The sequence below is a fragment of the Enhydra lutris genome, unplaced genomic scaffold (genome assembly GCF_002288905.1).
Source record: "Enhydra lutris kenyoni isolate GAN:26980312 unplaced genomic scaffold, ASM228890v2 scaffoldscaffold62, whole genome shotgun sequence".
NCBI lineage: Eukaryota > Metazoa > Chordata > Mammalia > Carnivora > Mustelidae > Enhydra > Enhydra lutris.
Genome location: NW_019154146.1, coordinates 15,030,502 through 15,048,959, shown reverse-complemented (window position 1 = coordinate 15,048,959; position 18,458 = coordinate 15,030,502). Strand labels below are relative to the sequence as shown.

General features: G+C 42.6%; 1 protein-coding gene across 4 annotated transcripts in view; it reads right to left on the bottom strand.

Moving 5' to 3' along the window:
• Positions 1–18,458, bottom strand: part of LOC111158653 (nesprin-1) — a 167,959-nt gene that overhangs the window by 10,483 nt on the left and 139,018 nt on the right. For 2 of the 4 annotated variants that reach the window (XM_022520843.1, XM_022520844.1), the window contains 9 exons: positions 17,185–17,376; positions 15,940–16,273; positions 13,700–13,768; positions 12,012–12,154; positions 9,046–9,172; positions 6,928–7,139; positions 4,335–4,535; positions 2,715–2,843; positions 897–1,109 (listed from right to left, as the gene is read on the bottom strand). In XM_022520843.1, coding sequence (XP_022376551.1) covers positions 897–1,109; positions 2,715–2,843; positions 4,335–4,535; positions 6,928–7,139; positions 9,046–9,172; positions 12,012–12,154; positions 13,700–13,768; positions 15,940–16,273; positions 17,185–17,376 — 1,620 coding nt within the window. The remainder of the gene's footprint in view (positions 1–896; positions 1,110–2,714; positions 2,844–4,334; positions 4,536–6,927; positions 7,140–9,045; positions 9,173–12,011; positions 12,155–13,699; positions 13,769–15,939; positions 16,274–17,184; positions 17,377–18,458) is intronic. The other 2 variants (XM_022520842.1, XM_022520841.1) reach the window with 2 other exon arrangements.

Here is an 18,458-nt window from a genome sequence, read left to right as displayed (position 1 = left end):
GGTTGTAAATTTGGTCCTGCTAGAAAATACAGGCACATTTTTGCTGCTCCTATGTCACTTACAGCTCTCTCATTTCTTGATGACACAGATGGGGATGAGTGGAAGAGGAGGAGGGGAAGGAACTCATCTTACACTCCAGGTCTCTCGGGCCAGGGAGAGACCAATTCATTTGAGTTAGAAACAAAATTTAGTCATCCAGGAGCCTGCTTTTGTAGTATGTCTGGCACTACTGATTTTCAGAGGAGACTGGTCCTTTGCAGGCTTACGATGGGGCGGGTGTTTGTGTGCTCAAAACAAGATTTCGCAACTGATTGTTTGAAGTCTTACCAAGCCCCTCTGTCTCTACAGATGCATTTCTCAAAACCAATAATACGGCCACGATGCAGTAGATTTAAGAAAAAAATCTAAAAATTAGATTTAAAAATCTAGATTTAAAAAAAAAAAATCTAAAAAGTAAATGAGCAGAAGACATTCTCTATGAATGAATTGCCGTCTGTGTCAGGAGATCTCATGCCTCCCGGTGTTTGAATACAAAACTCAGACGCCACGACTGGTTATGATCTACCACAGCCATGTGAATGAAAATGTGAAAACGTGTGAATTTGTAAATAAACAGGGTAAAATACAATACCACAGTAGAGACGGTAAAGGGTTAGCGGTAACGATTGCAAGAGGTTTTTTTTTTGATGTAATAGAATCAAAAGCAGTGTCCTAGTATAAAAGTTTATAAGTCCCTTTTTTGAATTTTCAGACAGGGCTTGTGAGAGCAGTGATTGAGAGCGGGCGCTTTATTCTGACAAGTACTATTTTCAAAGTCCTTCTAAAAATGGATAAAGATGATGCTTCTTTGGTTTCCTCTAAGAGATGCCACACAATGATGTCTGCTTAGAGCTTACCTGCTGACTGCTTGACATGTCTAATAGCTTCTCCAGCTCCTTGATGTGACGACTGACCTCCTTCAAGAGAAGTTTGAGCCGATTTCCAATTACATGGACTTTTTCTTTGGCTTCCAAACAGTCTGTGCCTTCAGCGTTCACCAGGAGTTGGCAAGACATGTCTTGCAGTGAGGCCACTCTGAGCTGGGATTCCAAGAGCTCATGCCTTATTTGCTACGTGCATGATAAGAAATGCTTTACTAACAACTTTTGATATTTGGGGAAAATTCCAAAAAGGCAGAATGACATCAGTTTAACTTAGCGGGCAATTAAACCCAAATATCCGAATGCTGTGCTCACATAGGGAAGAATGAGGCAGCCTGTGGCAGTTGGGAATCGGGGTCTGGGTTCTAACCCTGCCTCTGCCAAAAATAGTCTGTAAGTCCCCTGAACCTTCCTGATCTCAAGTTTTCTCATTTCGGAAAATGATAATACTCTTTCCTGCCTGGTTCACAGTAAGTATATTAAAAGGTTCAAATTGGTGATTATACATGAAAGTGCTTAAAATATCAAGTACTTAGCAAAAGAGACATAAGATATTCTTTTATACAGAAAGAGAAACATTAACATATAAATATAGCAAAACTCAGGTATGTCTAAGTATACGCTGATCTTTGTTCAACATTTTTTGAAGGCTATGGTAGTGATTCATTATTTACAACTAATATCTGAGGTCAAAAGTCAGTAAAAATGCCATTGCATAACTATTCCCTCATGGTTTCTAAGACCTTTATGGTACTGAATCAAAAGCTATCAATTCTGTTGGTTAGGTTAATAAGCATTAAATGTTGAGAAATGACATTTTAAAAACACAGAAGCTACAAAATGCAAATCATTTTCTCCTAATGGAACTCAAATATACTGCTTTATCTTCTATAAAATCTCCTAACTACACTGTACATTATATTGTCTAAAGTTCTTTGTATAAGAATCTACGCCAAGATTCTGCAAATTTCCTTTTGAATTCAGTGCTAGAAAAAGTTTCTTTCTCCTTGAGAACTGGCATGTTTTCTTCATCTCAGATAATGAAAATAACTTTTCACATTTTCCTTTTTGTCTTCATTTTCACAAAACATGGTGACAAGGTTACTGTTAAATCTAAATTTCTTCATCTTCTTTTTCTTTTTTTAAGATTCTATTTATTTATTTAAAAGAGGGAGAGTGAGTGAGAGAAGGAGCATGAGCAGGGGTAGAGGGAGACGCAGACTCCCCACTGAGAAGGAGCCCAAAGCGGGAATCGATCCAAGGACCCTGGGATCATGACCTGAGCCGAAGGCAGACACTTAACTGACTGAGCCACCCAGGTAACCACACTTAATTTCTTCTTAGAAGTCTTAATGGTCTCTTTCTAAATAATAGTTTCAATGTCCATAAAAATAAAATTTAAGCCACCCAATATACTCTTATTTTATGCATAGATGTAACAAATACAGTTTAAATTAAAAATAAGTATAATTGCCAAAGATCTGCTTTAGTAAAAACAACCTCATTAAGAAGAAGAACATCTAAGATTTCTACAACTGAGCAATGACTAAAGAACCAGATTCTAAAGCTGGTAGACATTGTCTCCTATAAGCATGTTTGCCTCCCCCAGATCAGAAACCATAACAAATAAAAAAGAGAAAGTTAGAGACCAGTATGCAAAATGTAAAATATATATATATATATATATATATATATATATATATATATATATATATTATCACCCACATTCTTTTTCTGTACATGAAATGGATGACTGCGGTGACGAGCCAGGCTGCCAGAGCTCACACGTCTTACCATGAGCTGCCTGTGATGGTCTTGAAGTGTCTCTGCATCCAGGTTAGAATCAATAGGCACAATTTCATTTTTCCTTCTGTCGATGTTTTCCAGCATAAGCAGCAAACCATGACTCATTTCATGGAAATCCTATGGAGAAAAAAAAAATGGAGTATAAAATCATCTTGAATAATGTATTTTTCTTTCCCTCACAGCTTCAATTTCCAGTCTTTACAGTTGGTACCCCTAGCAAAGATACGTTGCATTTAAGGTCTGAGGCACAATTCCTTTCTGAGAAAGGCACCAGTGCTGTGGCAATGATCTGAGTTCACATTCTCACCAAGAGCATGTAGTTCGCTATTTGAGGGGGGAATTTGGACAAAAGGAAATACTGGCCTCGGGTACTTAATTTCTAGGGTTACTATACAGTGTGGAAGGAAACAACTCTGCTCCCGGCTCTTCCCTTCTATTCAAACCTTCCCATGTTGTAAGGCCTTAATCTGGTCCCCATGTCCTTCATTCATCCATTTGTTCATTCATTTATTCAACACGTAGTCACTGAAAATCTCTTAAGCACAGGACAGGGAGGGGGCCCACGGGTGAAACAACAGCCTGAGTGCCTGCTTTCAGGGTATTCCTGGGGCACATGCGGACCTGGGAAGCAGGTCTGCACTGTGCTCAGATGCCCTCCGCTCCTGCTTCGGACCTACAGGGCCCTGCGTGATCCGGTCGCGAAGCATCTCCCTGGTCTTCCTGATCACTCCCTGCCTCTCTGACGACATTCTGATCCCACGGGCCTCTTTTCTGACCTTAAAGACAGTAAGCTCTTTCCTGTTTATGGGACATCCCATTGGCTCTGTCTGGCAAAATCCCTCCAGTGTCGGCTCCAAGATTCCTAGAAGTTCCCTCACCTCTATCCCAAAGTGGCTTTTCTCATCTTATCATCGACACTTGTAAGCATTTTGGTTAAGCAATTACTTGTATTTTTAAAAAATGTATTTATTTGTGTGTGTGTGTGTGTGTGAGAGCGAGAGAGAGAGAGAGAGAGAGAGAGCATAAGCAGGGGGAGCAGCAGGAAGAGGGAGAAGCAGGCTCCCCCCTGAGGAAGGAGCCTGACTTGATCCCAGAACCCTGGGATCATAGCCCGAGCTGAAGACAGACACCCAACCAACTGAGCCACCCAGGCGTCCCAGCAATACTTGCATTGTACTGTTTGTCTTCCCAAACAGAAGTAGAGGCTGTTGTATCCTGACTGCTCCGCCAGGGAGTAGGCACTCATCAAATAACTATGGTAAAATGGATGAGCCAATATTTGTAATGCTCACTTTCGTGTTCAGGAGATGTCTGCCAACATGCTCAGTAAGTATCAGTTGAATAAATGAATGAATGAATGAATGAATGAATGAATGAGTCGGGGCTGAGATAAACTTGTGGGACTAGTTCAGATAGCTGGATACAAGACAGGGTCCAGCTGCCTGAACTCCTGTTCAGATGTACAGATTCTCCAGTATAATGAGTAGTTTGGGCACGAAGTTATCTCGTTCAAATCCTGGCACTGGGGAATGATGGCATCTCTTGAAGTGACCTTGATAAGTCAAGTCCCAGACTCAGCTACCCTGGAAATGTGTGACTCCCACGAACCTGACACTGCATCAGCGCGTCCTGGAGCAGGCCCCGCCACTCTTCCAGCAGCGAGCACACCCGGTCCCAGCGCCCGTTCATCTGGCACAAGCGGTCTTGCAGATCCTGGCTCTTCTCACTGCCGGTCTGGGTGAACTCGGAGCTGCACAGGTTGATGGAGAGGATGATGGCTTTGCGGTGGTCCACGGCTTTCTGGAGCTCCTACAAAGAGAAAGGAGAACCACGAAAGAAAGAAAATAACAATAAAAACATTTAGAGCACGGTTTAAGACCTTAGGGAATGCTTCACCCAAATTAAAAGATCCATTCATTAAAACGGGCCTTAACTGAACGGCTAGTTAAGAGACAGTGGTGCACACCACCGAGGGCCACACTATAGGTAAAGGAAATGGATTAGACGTACACTGGACAACTTGAGTGGGTTTTAAAATATGGTGTAGAGTGAGAGTCAGAAACAGAACAGTATATGCAATATAACAGTATTTATGTGATTTAAAAGGCACACGCACACACACAAATCCACATTTTTCATGCATATATGAATGAATACTCATTCAGTATTTAAGAAGGCTTGCCATGGGCTTCAGGAATGGAAATTTAAAAAGTGGGGGAAAAGGATAAATAAATTAAGAGGAACTTTGCAGGAAACGCTGATGACCCTGTGCAATGAACTAAGGAGTTGATGAACTCAGCTCACAGCGTGGGAGTCCAACAGGGATAAAACCACACACACCCAGACCTGGCTCGAAGAGTTCTGGGCAAGAGGAAATGTTCTAGCCTAAGAATCTCATCACTAGACCAGTGGGACTCCAAGTTGTGTGCAGAAAAATGAAATGGGAAACTTGAAAGTAGGCAGGTTCCCAGGCCTCAGCCTCCAGCTGTTTGGACTTGACAGGCACAGAGAGTTAGTGGCCCAGAAGGGGAGAGCCCTGCTGGTGTCACAGGCCACATTCCTGTGATGGCTGAGAGAATGGATGGGTATGTCAACAGCTCACCAATTCAGTTTGGTTTCACAAGAAACTAGGCAACTGGTTTTTGCTCAATGCCTTTCCCAGAAATCTAGAACTATCTCAAGAACTTGTGTAGCACATGATTACACATTAATGATTCAGTATCTGGGTATTGTTGAAACATCCCTAGATTAGTTTCAGGTCAGTGATCCTGCAAACCACATCTGCCCATGTTACATTTTCTTCTAAGTTCTCAACGTTTCTGTTATGTTGCCAGCTTGTCTTAATTTTTCACTTTCCAAAAGATTCTTAAAATGCTGTAATATAGATTTGACCACAGAGATATTGTAAGATCAAGGTATACTGTGGAAAGACACTTGGTTATTCCACAGACTTATCCTCAGGAAACAGACAGGAAGGACTGGGAGGGCACGTGGAGGGTGGCTGCTTCTTATCACACAGGCTGACGTTCAAGGTCTCATTTTCCCACCCTAATTTCACTTAGGTCTCAGACTCTGGCCAACATTCATTTTATCAGCTTTTTAAGGAGTCTGTCATCATACACACTGCCTTACATTTTCCCAGAGAGGAACTAAAATAACTTAAGTATTCTAGAGAAAACCGTATTTTATAATCCGGAGAATATAAGTCACATCTCCCATCTGATGCTTCATCCAGAAATCGATGGGGCTGGTGCAGAGGCTAGTTCTATAAGAAGAAATCAGAGCCACAGTGGGGAAGACTCATTTCTCTGGAAATTTAAAACAAACAACAACCAAAACAAGCCACCAAAACATCACTCCAAAATAGATGACACACATGAAACCCAAGAGACTCAAAAGCAGCACACTTGACCCTTGAGCCTGGAGAGCCTAGGTAGTTCCATTCTGAGGAAGAGTGTATCTCGATGTTCTCTAAACGAAAAGACAAGACTGAAGGAGCTACTAAAAACAAACTGGGCTCTCAGTCCAGAGTATGCTTCTAAAAGTCTCTGCATAGTAATGCACTTCAAGAACTGTGCTAAGGAGGAGAGTTAAGACCCGGAGATGGAGCTAAAGGACATGATCCTGTGTGGACAGACAGCCATCTAGGTCAAACTCAAGTGCACATGCCAGGTGCTCTAGCCCTAATTACTCCACAGTTTTGTTTTGCTGTATTCATTACACCGCACATTGCTTCTGTGACTATTATAATCAACTTTGGATGTTCTGCTGCCTCCAGAGTGTCCCACAATTTTACTACGTCTCCACAAAGTCAGAGATGCTGTCTTGGAGAGGAAACCTCTCTAGTTCTAGATACAGACTTGCAGGAACCAGGTCGTTTCTGCATTTCCTTTAAAAGAGGCTAATCAGGTCCCAGAAGTTCCTGGGTGTTTCATGAACTTTTACGATTAGTCATTCCTAAAGAACCAAGTCATGAAATCATACGTGATTGTTTATTTACGTGGGGGCTGGTTCTACGACATGGTCCATCTTTCGCCCTTCCCAGCCTGCTCTGTAAGTACTGGTTTGCGACGGTTGCCAGAGAGGAGGGCATTCGTGTCTGTCTCTGTCCACAGCTTCCCTGTGGCTGGGTGACAACAGATCAGCTAGAGCTAGTGGTTTCGTGGGGGCAGGCAGTGCACGTGGCAGTGAGGGCAGCTACCTTGAGCTTTTTGATTTGGAGCTCGATAGCCTGGATGTCGGTGCTGAGCTCCAGGCGCCGCAGCTGCTCCAGCTCCTGCTCCGCCTCCCCCAGCCACGTCCAGATGCTGTGCAGGTCTGCCTGGAACTGCTGCCACTTCTGGAGGCTCTGTTTCATTCTCAGCTCCTTGCTCAGGGCCTGCGCCTGGATGAGTTCCCACCGGTCGATCACACCTGGCGGGACCCGACACACACAGGTTAGTAAGCTGCATTTCTCTGCACAGGATGTCTGGGAAATGCCTTAAACACACATTGGTAGCTACTGATAAGTAACAACAAAAAGAAAAGTAATCTGAGCGCCTGGGAGGCTCAGTTGTTAAGCGTCTGTGTTCTGCTCAGCTCATGATCCAAGGGTCCTGGGACCCAGCCCTGCGTCGGGCTCTCTGTTCAGCAGGGAGCCTGCTTCTCTTGCTCCCACTCACTTAGCTCGTGTTCCCTCTCTTGCTGTGTCTCTGTCAAATAAATAAAAAAAAAATCTTAAAAAAAGCTAATTCTTTTTCTTTTTTTATAGTGTTCCATGATTCATTGTGTATAACACCCAGTTCTCCATGCAATACGCACCTCGTTAATACCCATCACTGAGCCAACCCATCCACGGACTCCCCTCCCCTCTGAAACCCTCAGTTTGTTTCCTGGAGCCCATAGTCTCTCATGGCTCATCTCCCCCTCTGATATCCCCCCTTCATTTTTCCCTTCCTTCTCCTAATGTCCTCCATGCCATTCCTTACGTTCCACATGTAAGTGAAACCATATGATAACTGTCTTTCTGTTTGACTTTTTTTTTTTTAAGATTTTATTTATTTATTTGACAGACAGAGATCACAAGTAGGCAGAGAGGCAGGCAGAGAGAGGGGGAGGAAGCAGGTTCCCTGCTGAGCAGAGAGCCCGATGCAGGGCTCGATCCCACGACCCTGAGATCATGACCTGACCCGAAGGCAGAGGCATAACCCACTGAGCCACCCAGGCGCCCCTCTGCTTGACTTATTTCATCTAGCATAAGCCCCTCCAGTTCCACCTATGTCCATCCAAATGGTGGACATTCATCCTTTCTGATGGCTGAGTAATATTCCATTGTGCATATGGACCACATCTTCTTCATCCATTCATCTGTTGAAGGGCACCTCAGCTCTTCCACAGTTTGGCGACTGCAGCCATTGCTGCTATGAACACTGGGGTACAGATGGCCCTTCTTTTCCCGGCATCTGTATCTTTGGGGTAAACACCCAGTAGTGCAATTGCTGGGTCACAGAGTATCTCTATTTTTAACTTTTTGAGGAACCTCCACACGGTTTCCCAAAGTGGCTGCCTCCGCTTGCCTTCCCACCGACACCTTACCCTGGTTAGGATGGCAAAAAGTGACAAGGCAAGAAATAACAAATGTTGGAGAAGATGTGAGGAAACATAATTCTAACAGGCACGTCTGTTGTTGTCAGCTGTAAGAACAAAACAAGACAAAACAGCATAATGGCTGTGTTTATCCTACCTGCATTTTTAATGATAATGGGGTAAAAAAACAACTATATAGGATTTAATCCCATAAAGACCTGTATGAAGTAATAAGCAGTTATGTGCCTGAAGATAATATTCAGTTGGTTAACAGAACTCAGAAAGCACACAAATAAAATGCCAGACGAGGGGAGTCTGGGTGGCTCAGTCAGTTAAACGCTGACTCTTGATTTCAGCTCAGGTCATGATCTCAGGGTTCTGAGATCGAGACCCGTGTCGGGCTCTGCGCTCAGTGTGGAGTCTGCTTGGGATTCTCTCTTCCTCTTCCTCTCCCCCTTCCCCCAGGCGCACTCTTTCTTCCTCAATTAAATAAATAAAGCTTTAAAAATAAAATAAAATAAAATGCCAGACAAGAGATGTTTCAGAGAATGCATTAAAAAAAAATGGGATGTGGAAGAGAACACGGTGGTGCTGTTCCCCACCCCTTCTGCCAGGAGATCATTGTAACATGGAGAGAAGCTCTAAGGGGAGAATCGTGTAAAGCGAGATGAGCCACACAGGGTCACACAGGGGCAGCAAGGTATTTCAGGATCGTCTATGTCCCTCTTTCCTGGACTGAGCACCACTCACTCACCAGCCGTTTGGGTTTCCGTAGTATTCAGGTTAATGAAGCCGGGGAAATTCTCTTCTTCCTCCTTCAGTTTGTGTTCTAGTCTCTTCACGGAGTCGATACTGCCGCTGCATTCACTCAGCAGTTTCATCTGTTGAGACACAGAAAATGGGCCCCCGTCACAGAATTCTCAGATTTTCACAAGGGCAAGAGCTTCTGGGGGGAAATATCTTTCTAGTTCCTTAAAAAGGACAGTGGCTGTGTTCTACGGCTCTGTGGGGAAAAAAATCTGCTAAAAACAAAACAAAACAAAAAATCAAGTTCAAAATGAAATAAGATGGGATTGGGAGGGAGACAAACTGTAAGAGACTCAATCTCAGGAAACAAACTGAGGGTTGCCGGGGGGTGGGTGGGGGGTGGGGATAGGGTGGTTGGGTTATGGATATTGGGGAGGGTATGTGCTGTGGTGAGTGCTGTGTAATGTGTAAGCCTGATGATTCGCAGACCTGTACCCCTGGCGAATAATACATTACATGTTAATTAAAAAAAAATGTTTCTGGAACATAGGTTACATTCATACACATGCAGGGCCGTGCCTTGAAGATACACATCACATAGTAGGTTTTGCATGAGAATCCCTCAAAATTTCTTTTACATCTCTGAGACAAAACAGACTAAAAAGCAATCTGGGATTTAAAACTCAGAGCCTTCAGCTGGCAATACAATATATAATTCTTGGCAAGTTGCTTCTTCTTTCCTAAGTTGAAATGTGGGAACAATAATATCACCACAAATCCCAAAGGAACATTTTTTTGCATTAAATAATTAAAATACTTAGAAGCAGAAAGTACTATTAAAGCCAACTATTTCACAAGAAAATTTAAGAGAAGTTTAATAGGTGTTAAGGGAATAAATTCTAACATCAAAGGAAAACTTTCCAAGTTTAGTATCATGTACAGCATTCAAAGAACTCCTGCTCTACTAACCATAAAGTTCTGTGTCAAAGCCTTTAACAAATCACACTGCTATGAAATTTGACTGTATTTGACTGAGACTGAGTACAATCTCAGTGATGTCAGCATGGTCACCATGAACCCTTACCATATATTTTTTCAAAGGTTCAAGTATTTGTATGTATGTATGTATTTATTTACTTATTTATTTATTTTAAATTTAATTTTATTTTTCAGTGTTCCAAGATTCATTGTTTATGCACCACCAAATTACTAGAACTCATACAGCAATTCAGTAATGTGGCAGAATACAAAATCAGTGCATAGACATCAGTTGCTTCCTTATACACTACCAATAAAACTATAGAAAGGGAAATTAGAGAATTGATACCATTTACTATAGCATCAAGAACCATAGATACCTGGGAATAAACCTAACCAAAGAGGTAAAGGATCTGTGCTCGAGGAACTACAGAACACTCATGAAAGAAATTGAAGAAGACACAAAAAGATGGAAAAACATTCCATGCTCTTGGATGGGAAGAATAAACATTGTTAAAATGTCTATACTGCCTAGAGCCATCTATACTTTCAATGCCATCCCGATCAAAATTCCACTGGCATTTTTCAAAGTGTTGAAACAAGCAATCCTAAAATTTGTATGGAACCAGAAGAGACCCTGAATTGCTAAGGAAATGTTGAAAAAGAAAAACAAAGCTGGCGGCAGGCATCACGTTGCCTGATTTCAAGCTTTACTACAAAGCTCTGATCACCAAGACAGCACGGTACCGGCACAAAAACAGACACACAGACCAGTGGAACAGAGTAGAGAGCCCAGATACGGACCCTCAAGTCTATGGTCAAATAATCTTCAACAAAGCAGGAAAAAATATCCAGTGGAAAAAAGCAGTCTCTTCAATAAACAGTGCTGGGAACCTTATCATATTTTTAAAAAAAGAAGTTTCACTATAATAGAAGTTGGCCCAACTGGACAGGAAGTAAACTCATCATTGATTACTCTTCTGTAATTGTGAGGATATTAATGTCAACATTAATTCCTCACAATTAAACCTTCCCTGGTTTCAAAAAGCAGTACATAGGAGTTATCATTAGATTTAGGGAAATTAATTTTTCTTTACTTTTACTAGGCAGTCTTTAGGGTGTGAAAAGAAAGTATGAGCCATGGAAGAGATTTATTTATTTATTTATTTATTTTTATTGACATATACTGTGCTATTTGCCCCAGGGGTACAGGTCTGTGAATCATCAGTCTTACACATTTCACAGCACTCACCATAGTACATACCCTCCCCAATGTCCATTCTCTTGCTTAAGCATGTGTAGGAAAATGGGTAGTTCTCTAGGAAAAATTATTTGATCAGTAACTTGAGCAGAGCAAATAAACTTAGTATATACTTTACTAGGTAGGAACTTCGAAAACAGAAGTTAGTAATATGTACAATCTTTTGCCATCTTTCCCCCAAATCCTTCTTGTTAGTCCGATTTATTTTCTCCAGAATAAGCACATACAATAGAGGATAAAAATATTCCTAAATCCAGTAAGTGAACCAATAAACCCCAGAAAAAAATGTGTGTGTATAAATACATATGTGTGTGTGTGTGTGTGTGTGTGTGTGTGTGTGTGTATGTATATTTCATGTTAGTAATCAATTAGCTAAATCTGTTGTTCCAAGGATAACCTTGGCCCCAAAATTATTAGCTGAGTTTGGAAAAAAGTCTAATCACTTTTGGGAGCCAATGCATTTTGTTGCTTTCAATTAAATGGGGCTCACTCAGTTCTCCATGTAAAGGAACAGGCTGGTCACTGTAGTAGGTCAGTGCGTCTGAGCATGGGCCAGTTTTACTCAAAAGGTAACCTGCTAGCGTGGCTTTGTTTTCTACACCCAATCGCGTGAGTCCAAGGGCGGCATGGTGCTTCGATAGCTCAGAAAGCCATGTGCCGCAGACAGACTGTTCTCTGTCACACAGCTATGATTCCCAGGTACATGCGGGGATGACAAGGGTCAGGATACTCACGTAGCCCCTGTAGGTGGAGTCTAGCTCTGGTCCTGTGGGAGTTTTGCTGCGGATAATGTTTTCAGTTTGCTGCATCTGAAAACGGCTCTCATCCAAGGCTCTGTCCAGTTGTCGGATCTGTGACTCTAAGGCACTGGGAGCTCCTGCGGTGTTAACCACAAGAACCTTTAACACGCTTGACAGTCAAGGAGCAGTTGGAGAAATTACTTCGGTTAAGGCGGTACAGGAATGGCGTATGTGTGCGTCATTACAAAGCAAATTTAGTACTAACGCGCTGGTGAGTTAAGACGTTCAAAGACCAGACCGATCAATGAATGTGGTTGGCTACCAGGCCCGATACTGCAAAGAGGTTCTGCAGCGGGCTCTACCAGCCTGGGTGTCCTTTCTGCTTCCAGCAGATTCCCTGAGAATCTACAAGCTCTAGGCTGTGGATGGCCTCTCCAGAAGCCTAACAAGGTGCCTTCTGCTCCCCCAAACCAAGAGGCAGTTATGTCTCATATTCCCTCTGCAGGCATTATCAAGCAGAAAAAGGCACAATCCTCTGTTTTCTTTCTGCATCTCCACAGAAGACCGCGTGCTCGGTGGAAGACAGTCACCCGTGGCTGCCTCATTCACTTAAGACTGGCTTGGGTTACGTATGGGTGGAGAAGCCAAACAACCAAGGGCTGGCTTTTGTTTAAAACCCAAACCCAAACTGGGAGAAAGCCAAGATTTCAGCGTTTGCCTCGAAGCATGCTTTTTGTCAGAGCCCGGAACTCTCGGCTCATCGCCTTTCCAAGTGTGAGGTGTGTGTATGCAAAATGTGCGTGTGCTAGGATTTCTGAACGAACTGAACAAGAATGTTGGTGGTCAGAGTGAAGCTGACACAGGGTGAGAGCAGAACATGTATTAGTAAGCTTTATGAATTATTTTTTTAAAGGCTTCCAAATACACCTGGATGAGGTCTCTCACTGGGGTCACTCAGAAAGTCACTGTTTCGCTAACACGACTTTGCTTCAAAGACTAATTGTAAACTAACACCTTTGCAATTCAATATTCATCGTTGTGGTTGAACCCTATTCTCTCCACCTTCCCCCAAACTGCTCAATTATGCTGAACTGTAGTTAATCTAGTGTAACATGAAACAAAATTGGTTCAATTCTCCTTTCTTTATTTTATGCAGTATGCCTTATTAAGGTCGATTAGAATTTTTTTTTAGAGCCAGACATCTGGTCTCACCCCTCGTTTTGTATGTGGCCCTTGAGATGAGGACAATGAATGGGGGGCCTGAGGTCACATGTGCAGGCTGGGTGGGTGTGGGACGGGAGCCCTGAGATCTGGAAGTCATAAAGTCAGTGTGGCTACCCTGAAGCAGGGTGCCGGGGCACAGATGCCGAAACACTAGTGCTTCCATCAAGTACTTTCTGCCGTGCGTGGGCAGCAGAGGTCTGTACCTAATGGGACTCATTCCCATTTAACAAGTTGAGAAGTTATTTCACTGCAACTTGATTACTAAAATCTTATTCTTGGTGTTGATCAACAGAATAGTTTTAGGTTTTGTTTGTTTCTTTCTACTGCAGCAGTGAAAGGAGGAGGTGGTTCCTTAACATGCCAGTGCCACAGAGCTGCGAGAGGGACAGCAGATGTGCTCGGAGAGGAGGTTTGTTACAGGTGAGGGAGGGGGGCTTGCTTTGGCTTTTGGTGCCTACCAGAGGTATTTCTGATTGCACTTTCTGTGAGTTTTACATAGGCTTCAGGACTTTCGGGGATCATTACATCTGCAAAAAGAGCACAGTCTAAGTTGACAGCTAGATTCCTTGTGGCGGGAAATAACCTTCCTAGGGAAAAAAAGGAAGTTAGTCGCTCTAGACAGACAGCTCTTGAATATGCAGAGGAGTGTGAACACACGTACCAAAGGTTTCCTAAAATAAAATCGTCAGAGCTCCCACTGAGGGTGCTTTCTGGAGCCAAGCACTGTTTTAAGCACGCATTTATCTTTGAAGAAACCCTATAGGGTTCAGGGAAGTCTTATTCCCATTTTATTGCCGAGAAAGCTGAGATCCAGAGGAATTCAAAGACCTATCCCAGTATCAACAGGTAATAATTGGCGGAACTGAGATTTAATCCAGACGGATTCTAGAGCAGCGCTGTCTCGTAGAAATAAGGTGAGCCACATGTCATTTTAAAGGCTCTAAGAGCCACATTTAAAAAAGTAACAAGAAACAGATGAAAATAATTTCGGTGCTTTACTTTGCTAAACCAATATATCCGAATTATGATGTGTAACTACCATAAATATTGTTATTATTTTACATTCTTTCTTTGTGCTGAGTCTTTGAAACTTGTAAAACCTAAGTACATTTGACATGGCAAATCTCCATTTTGCGTAGTCACATTTCAGGGCTCAGTATGTTCAGTCACATGTGGCTGATGGCTGTATACTTGAGAGCTCTGCTATAAACAAGAAATGCTTATTAGGCGCTACTGTAAAAACTAAACAGAAATGAGGGAAATCATTTTCTTTTTAGACAGTGATATACCCTGGGGAATCCAAATGTGAACCACCAGAGACAAGCAGATACAGCCTTTTGGAGAACGTGTGAGACACATCTATAAGTGCCGTGGATTTGCCTCTGATTATTCTATTTTTACTCATTTTCCTTATAACGTTCCTCTTTCTCTGCCCACCCCTTCACTATATGTGCTTCCTGGGGTTTTGTCTTTCTTGTTTTGCTTTATACATTTTTCCTGGGTGATTTTCTCCCTTCCCTCGTGAACAATTACCGTGTGTACATGGACTGTCACCCAATCCGCATTTCCAGTTCTGGAATTTCAGACCATGCATCTATTGCTGAGTATTCCTTTGGTCTATTCTACTGTATCTCAAATTCAGGGTGTGCACAACCGAATCAGCACCCTTTTCTCGCTGCCCTGCCCCCAGCCCATAGGCACCCACAACCTTCTCTCCCTCTTGAGGTCCTCAGGGCCCTGAGCGACCTGCACCTTTCCCCAGGATACCCAAGTCCGGAAGTTGCCTCAATCCCAGTTCAATCAACCATGACGTAAGGAAGAGACTTGTCAGGATTTGTCACTTCTCTTCTATTCTCTCCATCCCCAGTGTTGTTCCTTAGTTCAGGCCACCATGGTCTCTCTGTCCTTAATCATAAAATGTTTCCACCTGAGCCCTTCTCCCATGCGATCCCTTCCCTACCGTACTGAGACAGGTTCGGTGGAAGTACGTATCTGGTCATGTCACCTCCTCCTTAGAGATCTGCGATGGTGCTCCAGCGCCTTCGGGAGAGAATTCCCTTCCACAGCAAGTAGGCTGCTGTCCGACCAGGTCTTCGTTTTGCCTTTCCACCTCCTCTTTGTTTGCTCTGTGTCTCTCAGGCTACAGCCTTGTCATTCCAGACAAATTTTGGGTGACCAAAGCTCTGATCATAAAGCTAGGTGGGCAACCTCTCCTCTCTACCTCTGAACTTCGCTGTGTCTATCTGACCAACTGTCGTGAGCTCTGAGTCTCAGCTCAAGAGTCTTTTCCCTAAAGCCTTTCCTCAAAGCTCTGGTTGGACACCGCTTGGCAGTGTCTCTGTACCACCCTGTCTGTGTCCGTTACTGTCTGAGCACCAACACTTCACATAGGTGTTGCTTACCTGTCTGTGTTTCACACTAGAGTGTAAGCTCTTTGAGAACAAAAGGAACCATGTATCCTTAATACGTACACAGTGCTTGTCACACAGTAAGAACGTAAGTGTATTTGGGATAAACCAATGGCCATGCCAATTTTTGTCTCTGGTAATCACATTAATACCTGATTATTCTATGATGTGCAATTTACTCTCATGGAGAAAGGAAGAAGAGGATTGTTCTTCGTTTACACATTTCAAATACGATACGCAGTCCCTTTTATTTTCTTTCAAGCTGGCCTATCGGAAGAGCTCTGTCTTACCTGATAAGCCAACAGCTCCCCTGAGGTAGAAATCCTTATCATCCTGACCCTCTTCGTCCTCAGAGGGCAGCGTTCTGGACACAGCAGACTCCAGGTCACGACTGAGGTCATAGTCATGGTCCCACTCCAGGGGGATGGAGTCCACACTGGCAGGGGTGTCTCGTCCTGACCGCTCGCTCCGCAGGGGCTGGGCGAGTGAGAGGGAGGGGTTGGAGGAAGGCTGGGGGGAAAGCACGCCGTCCACAGAGGTGTCACGCCAGTGGAGGTCGGAGAGAGCTGCGGAGTCATCCAGCTCCAGCTCCCGGTCAGAGAGGTCATGCTCATCATCTGGGAGCTAGAAATGTAGTCAAGCCAACTCCATTACTGCAGCGGTCAGGTGATGCCCTTACCACTTCCTGTTCTGCCTTTCACCCAATCTCAGTGTTCGAGCTTATCTGGGCCATATTCTTACCTCAGTGGGGATAATTTATAACTTTCTATCAGCAAATAAGTAAGAATCCTCCAATCACTTTTAAAAATGTCTTATAAATTAACCTACCAAAGCTCCAGTTTTTATCCCTGTTGAAATGGAAATAATATTAAAACATACTTCAAATAATTAAGATTAAATAAGATAATGTAAATAAAGGCAGCCTAGTAGCATGCCTGCAACACAACAGTTACACAATGGCACATTTCACGAACAAAAGGAAATTACTAATAAAACTTTACCTGGTCTTTTTTTACCTTATATCCCAGATGCAAAATATTTTTTTTTAATCACAGAATATTCCAAATATTCTAATAACATTTTGTGGTGTGGTTATGGTAGCAGTTAGGAATGGGGGAGAGAAAAAAAATTCAACTAAACAACTTCATCAATTGAGCAACTGTTTCCATTTCTCACTTTCGTCTCCCTATTTCTTCTAGAAGCGTCTTTATCTTCCACAGAAGATGTGTGCCAAGTACTCCTTAAGGTTTTACATTATGTATTAACTTGTTTCATACCCGAAGCAGTCCTGTCTACAAGGAAGTATTAAACCACTGTCACATTTGAGGACACCAAGGCAAGAGATGGGGAGTAACTTGCCCAAGGTTACGTAGCCAACATGCGTCAGAGCTCAGACTGGAACCCCAGTATTCTAGCTCCTGAGTCTGGGATTTTGGCCACTGTCCAGTGCTAACTAACGCCATGCAACTACTTCTCTTTAGACTTAGTGAAAATGAAAAAAAAAAAAACAAAAAAACAAAAAACAGATCACATACAGGCAGGCGAATCAGTTTCTTATGGTATCTCTCCACGCGCCCGAAGACCTCCTGACAGTAACGCTGGAGTTCGTCCAGCTCCTCCTCGATGACTGCGGCATCCAACGGCTCGCTCTTCTCTATGAGCTGCTCTCCTTGGGCAATTATCTGTTCGATCTTATTGTGGTTCAGTGAAATTTCCTGCTGAAAGGCCTAGGGAACACAAATCTCGCGTAATTTTTTTTTTATTGTTCACAGTGACATAAATAAGATATATATTTAGAAAAACCATGCAGGGGATATTGAATTTACCATATACAGTGACAAGCCAAGAAGCTATTACTTTCTGAAGTCAAACACAAAAATTTTAAATCAGAACAGGACTCAGAAATAGAATCGTCAGAATTCCATGACCAGAAAGGCGCCTTTGGCTAATGAAATTTACTGCCACAGACAGTGTGGGTAAAGAATCACAGGAAAAAACATTTAAACCCATCATAAAGTTGATAGCACTGGTTATCCCTAATGAAAAGCCATGGCAAGCCATAGAGCGCCACCGAAATAAATTTATTTTAGAGACTTAATTAAATACTTTAATTTTAGATTTTCTGATCATATGTCAAACATGACTAAGAGAAACCATTCAAATGATAGTGTCACAAATTCTTCTCAGATGATTCTTTTATTGGTTCAGGACATAATCAGGAAAGATTATGAAGATGTGAAAAACAACGAATTCTGGGAGATTATTTAGACTCATTCTATAATTGAAAAGAGATAAGCTGGTGGCGTCAGATTTCGGGGATAAATTTTAATTCAATACAAGAATAAACTCTGGGACAGTTGCAATTATTTACGAATGAAAAGGCTGCTGGGGGGAAGGGAGCACGGTAGGGAGTTCTGTGACCTCGCCAGAGTCTAAAAAGAAAAGATTCAACTACCACTTGGTAGAAATTTCCTGTTTGTTTCCCATTTGTCTGAGAAACGACTGGGACTCCGAAGAGTTAGTGGGGGAGGGGTCGGGTACACGCTCAGGGTTTGTTATTTTACCATTTTGTTTTTCATCCTGAAAATCTATCAGAATCTATGATTTTTTCATCCTGAGTATTTATCCTTGCACGATACTCAAGTTGTTAAAACACTCTCCTTTCCAGGGTCTCCTCATATCTACTGTGTTATCACTCCTATTTAAATTTTTAATTAGCCACTGTGTTTGAACTGTGGGTGAAACATATCAAATATGTTTAAAAATTAACTTGGCATCTAAGGATGGAGAATATGTGGAATGAAACCCT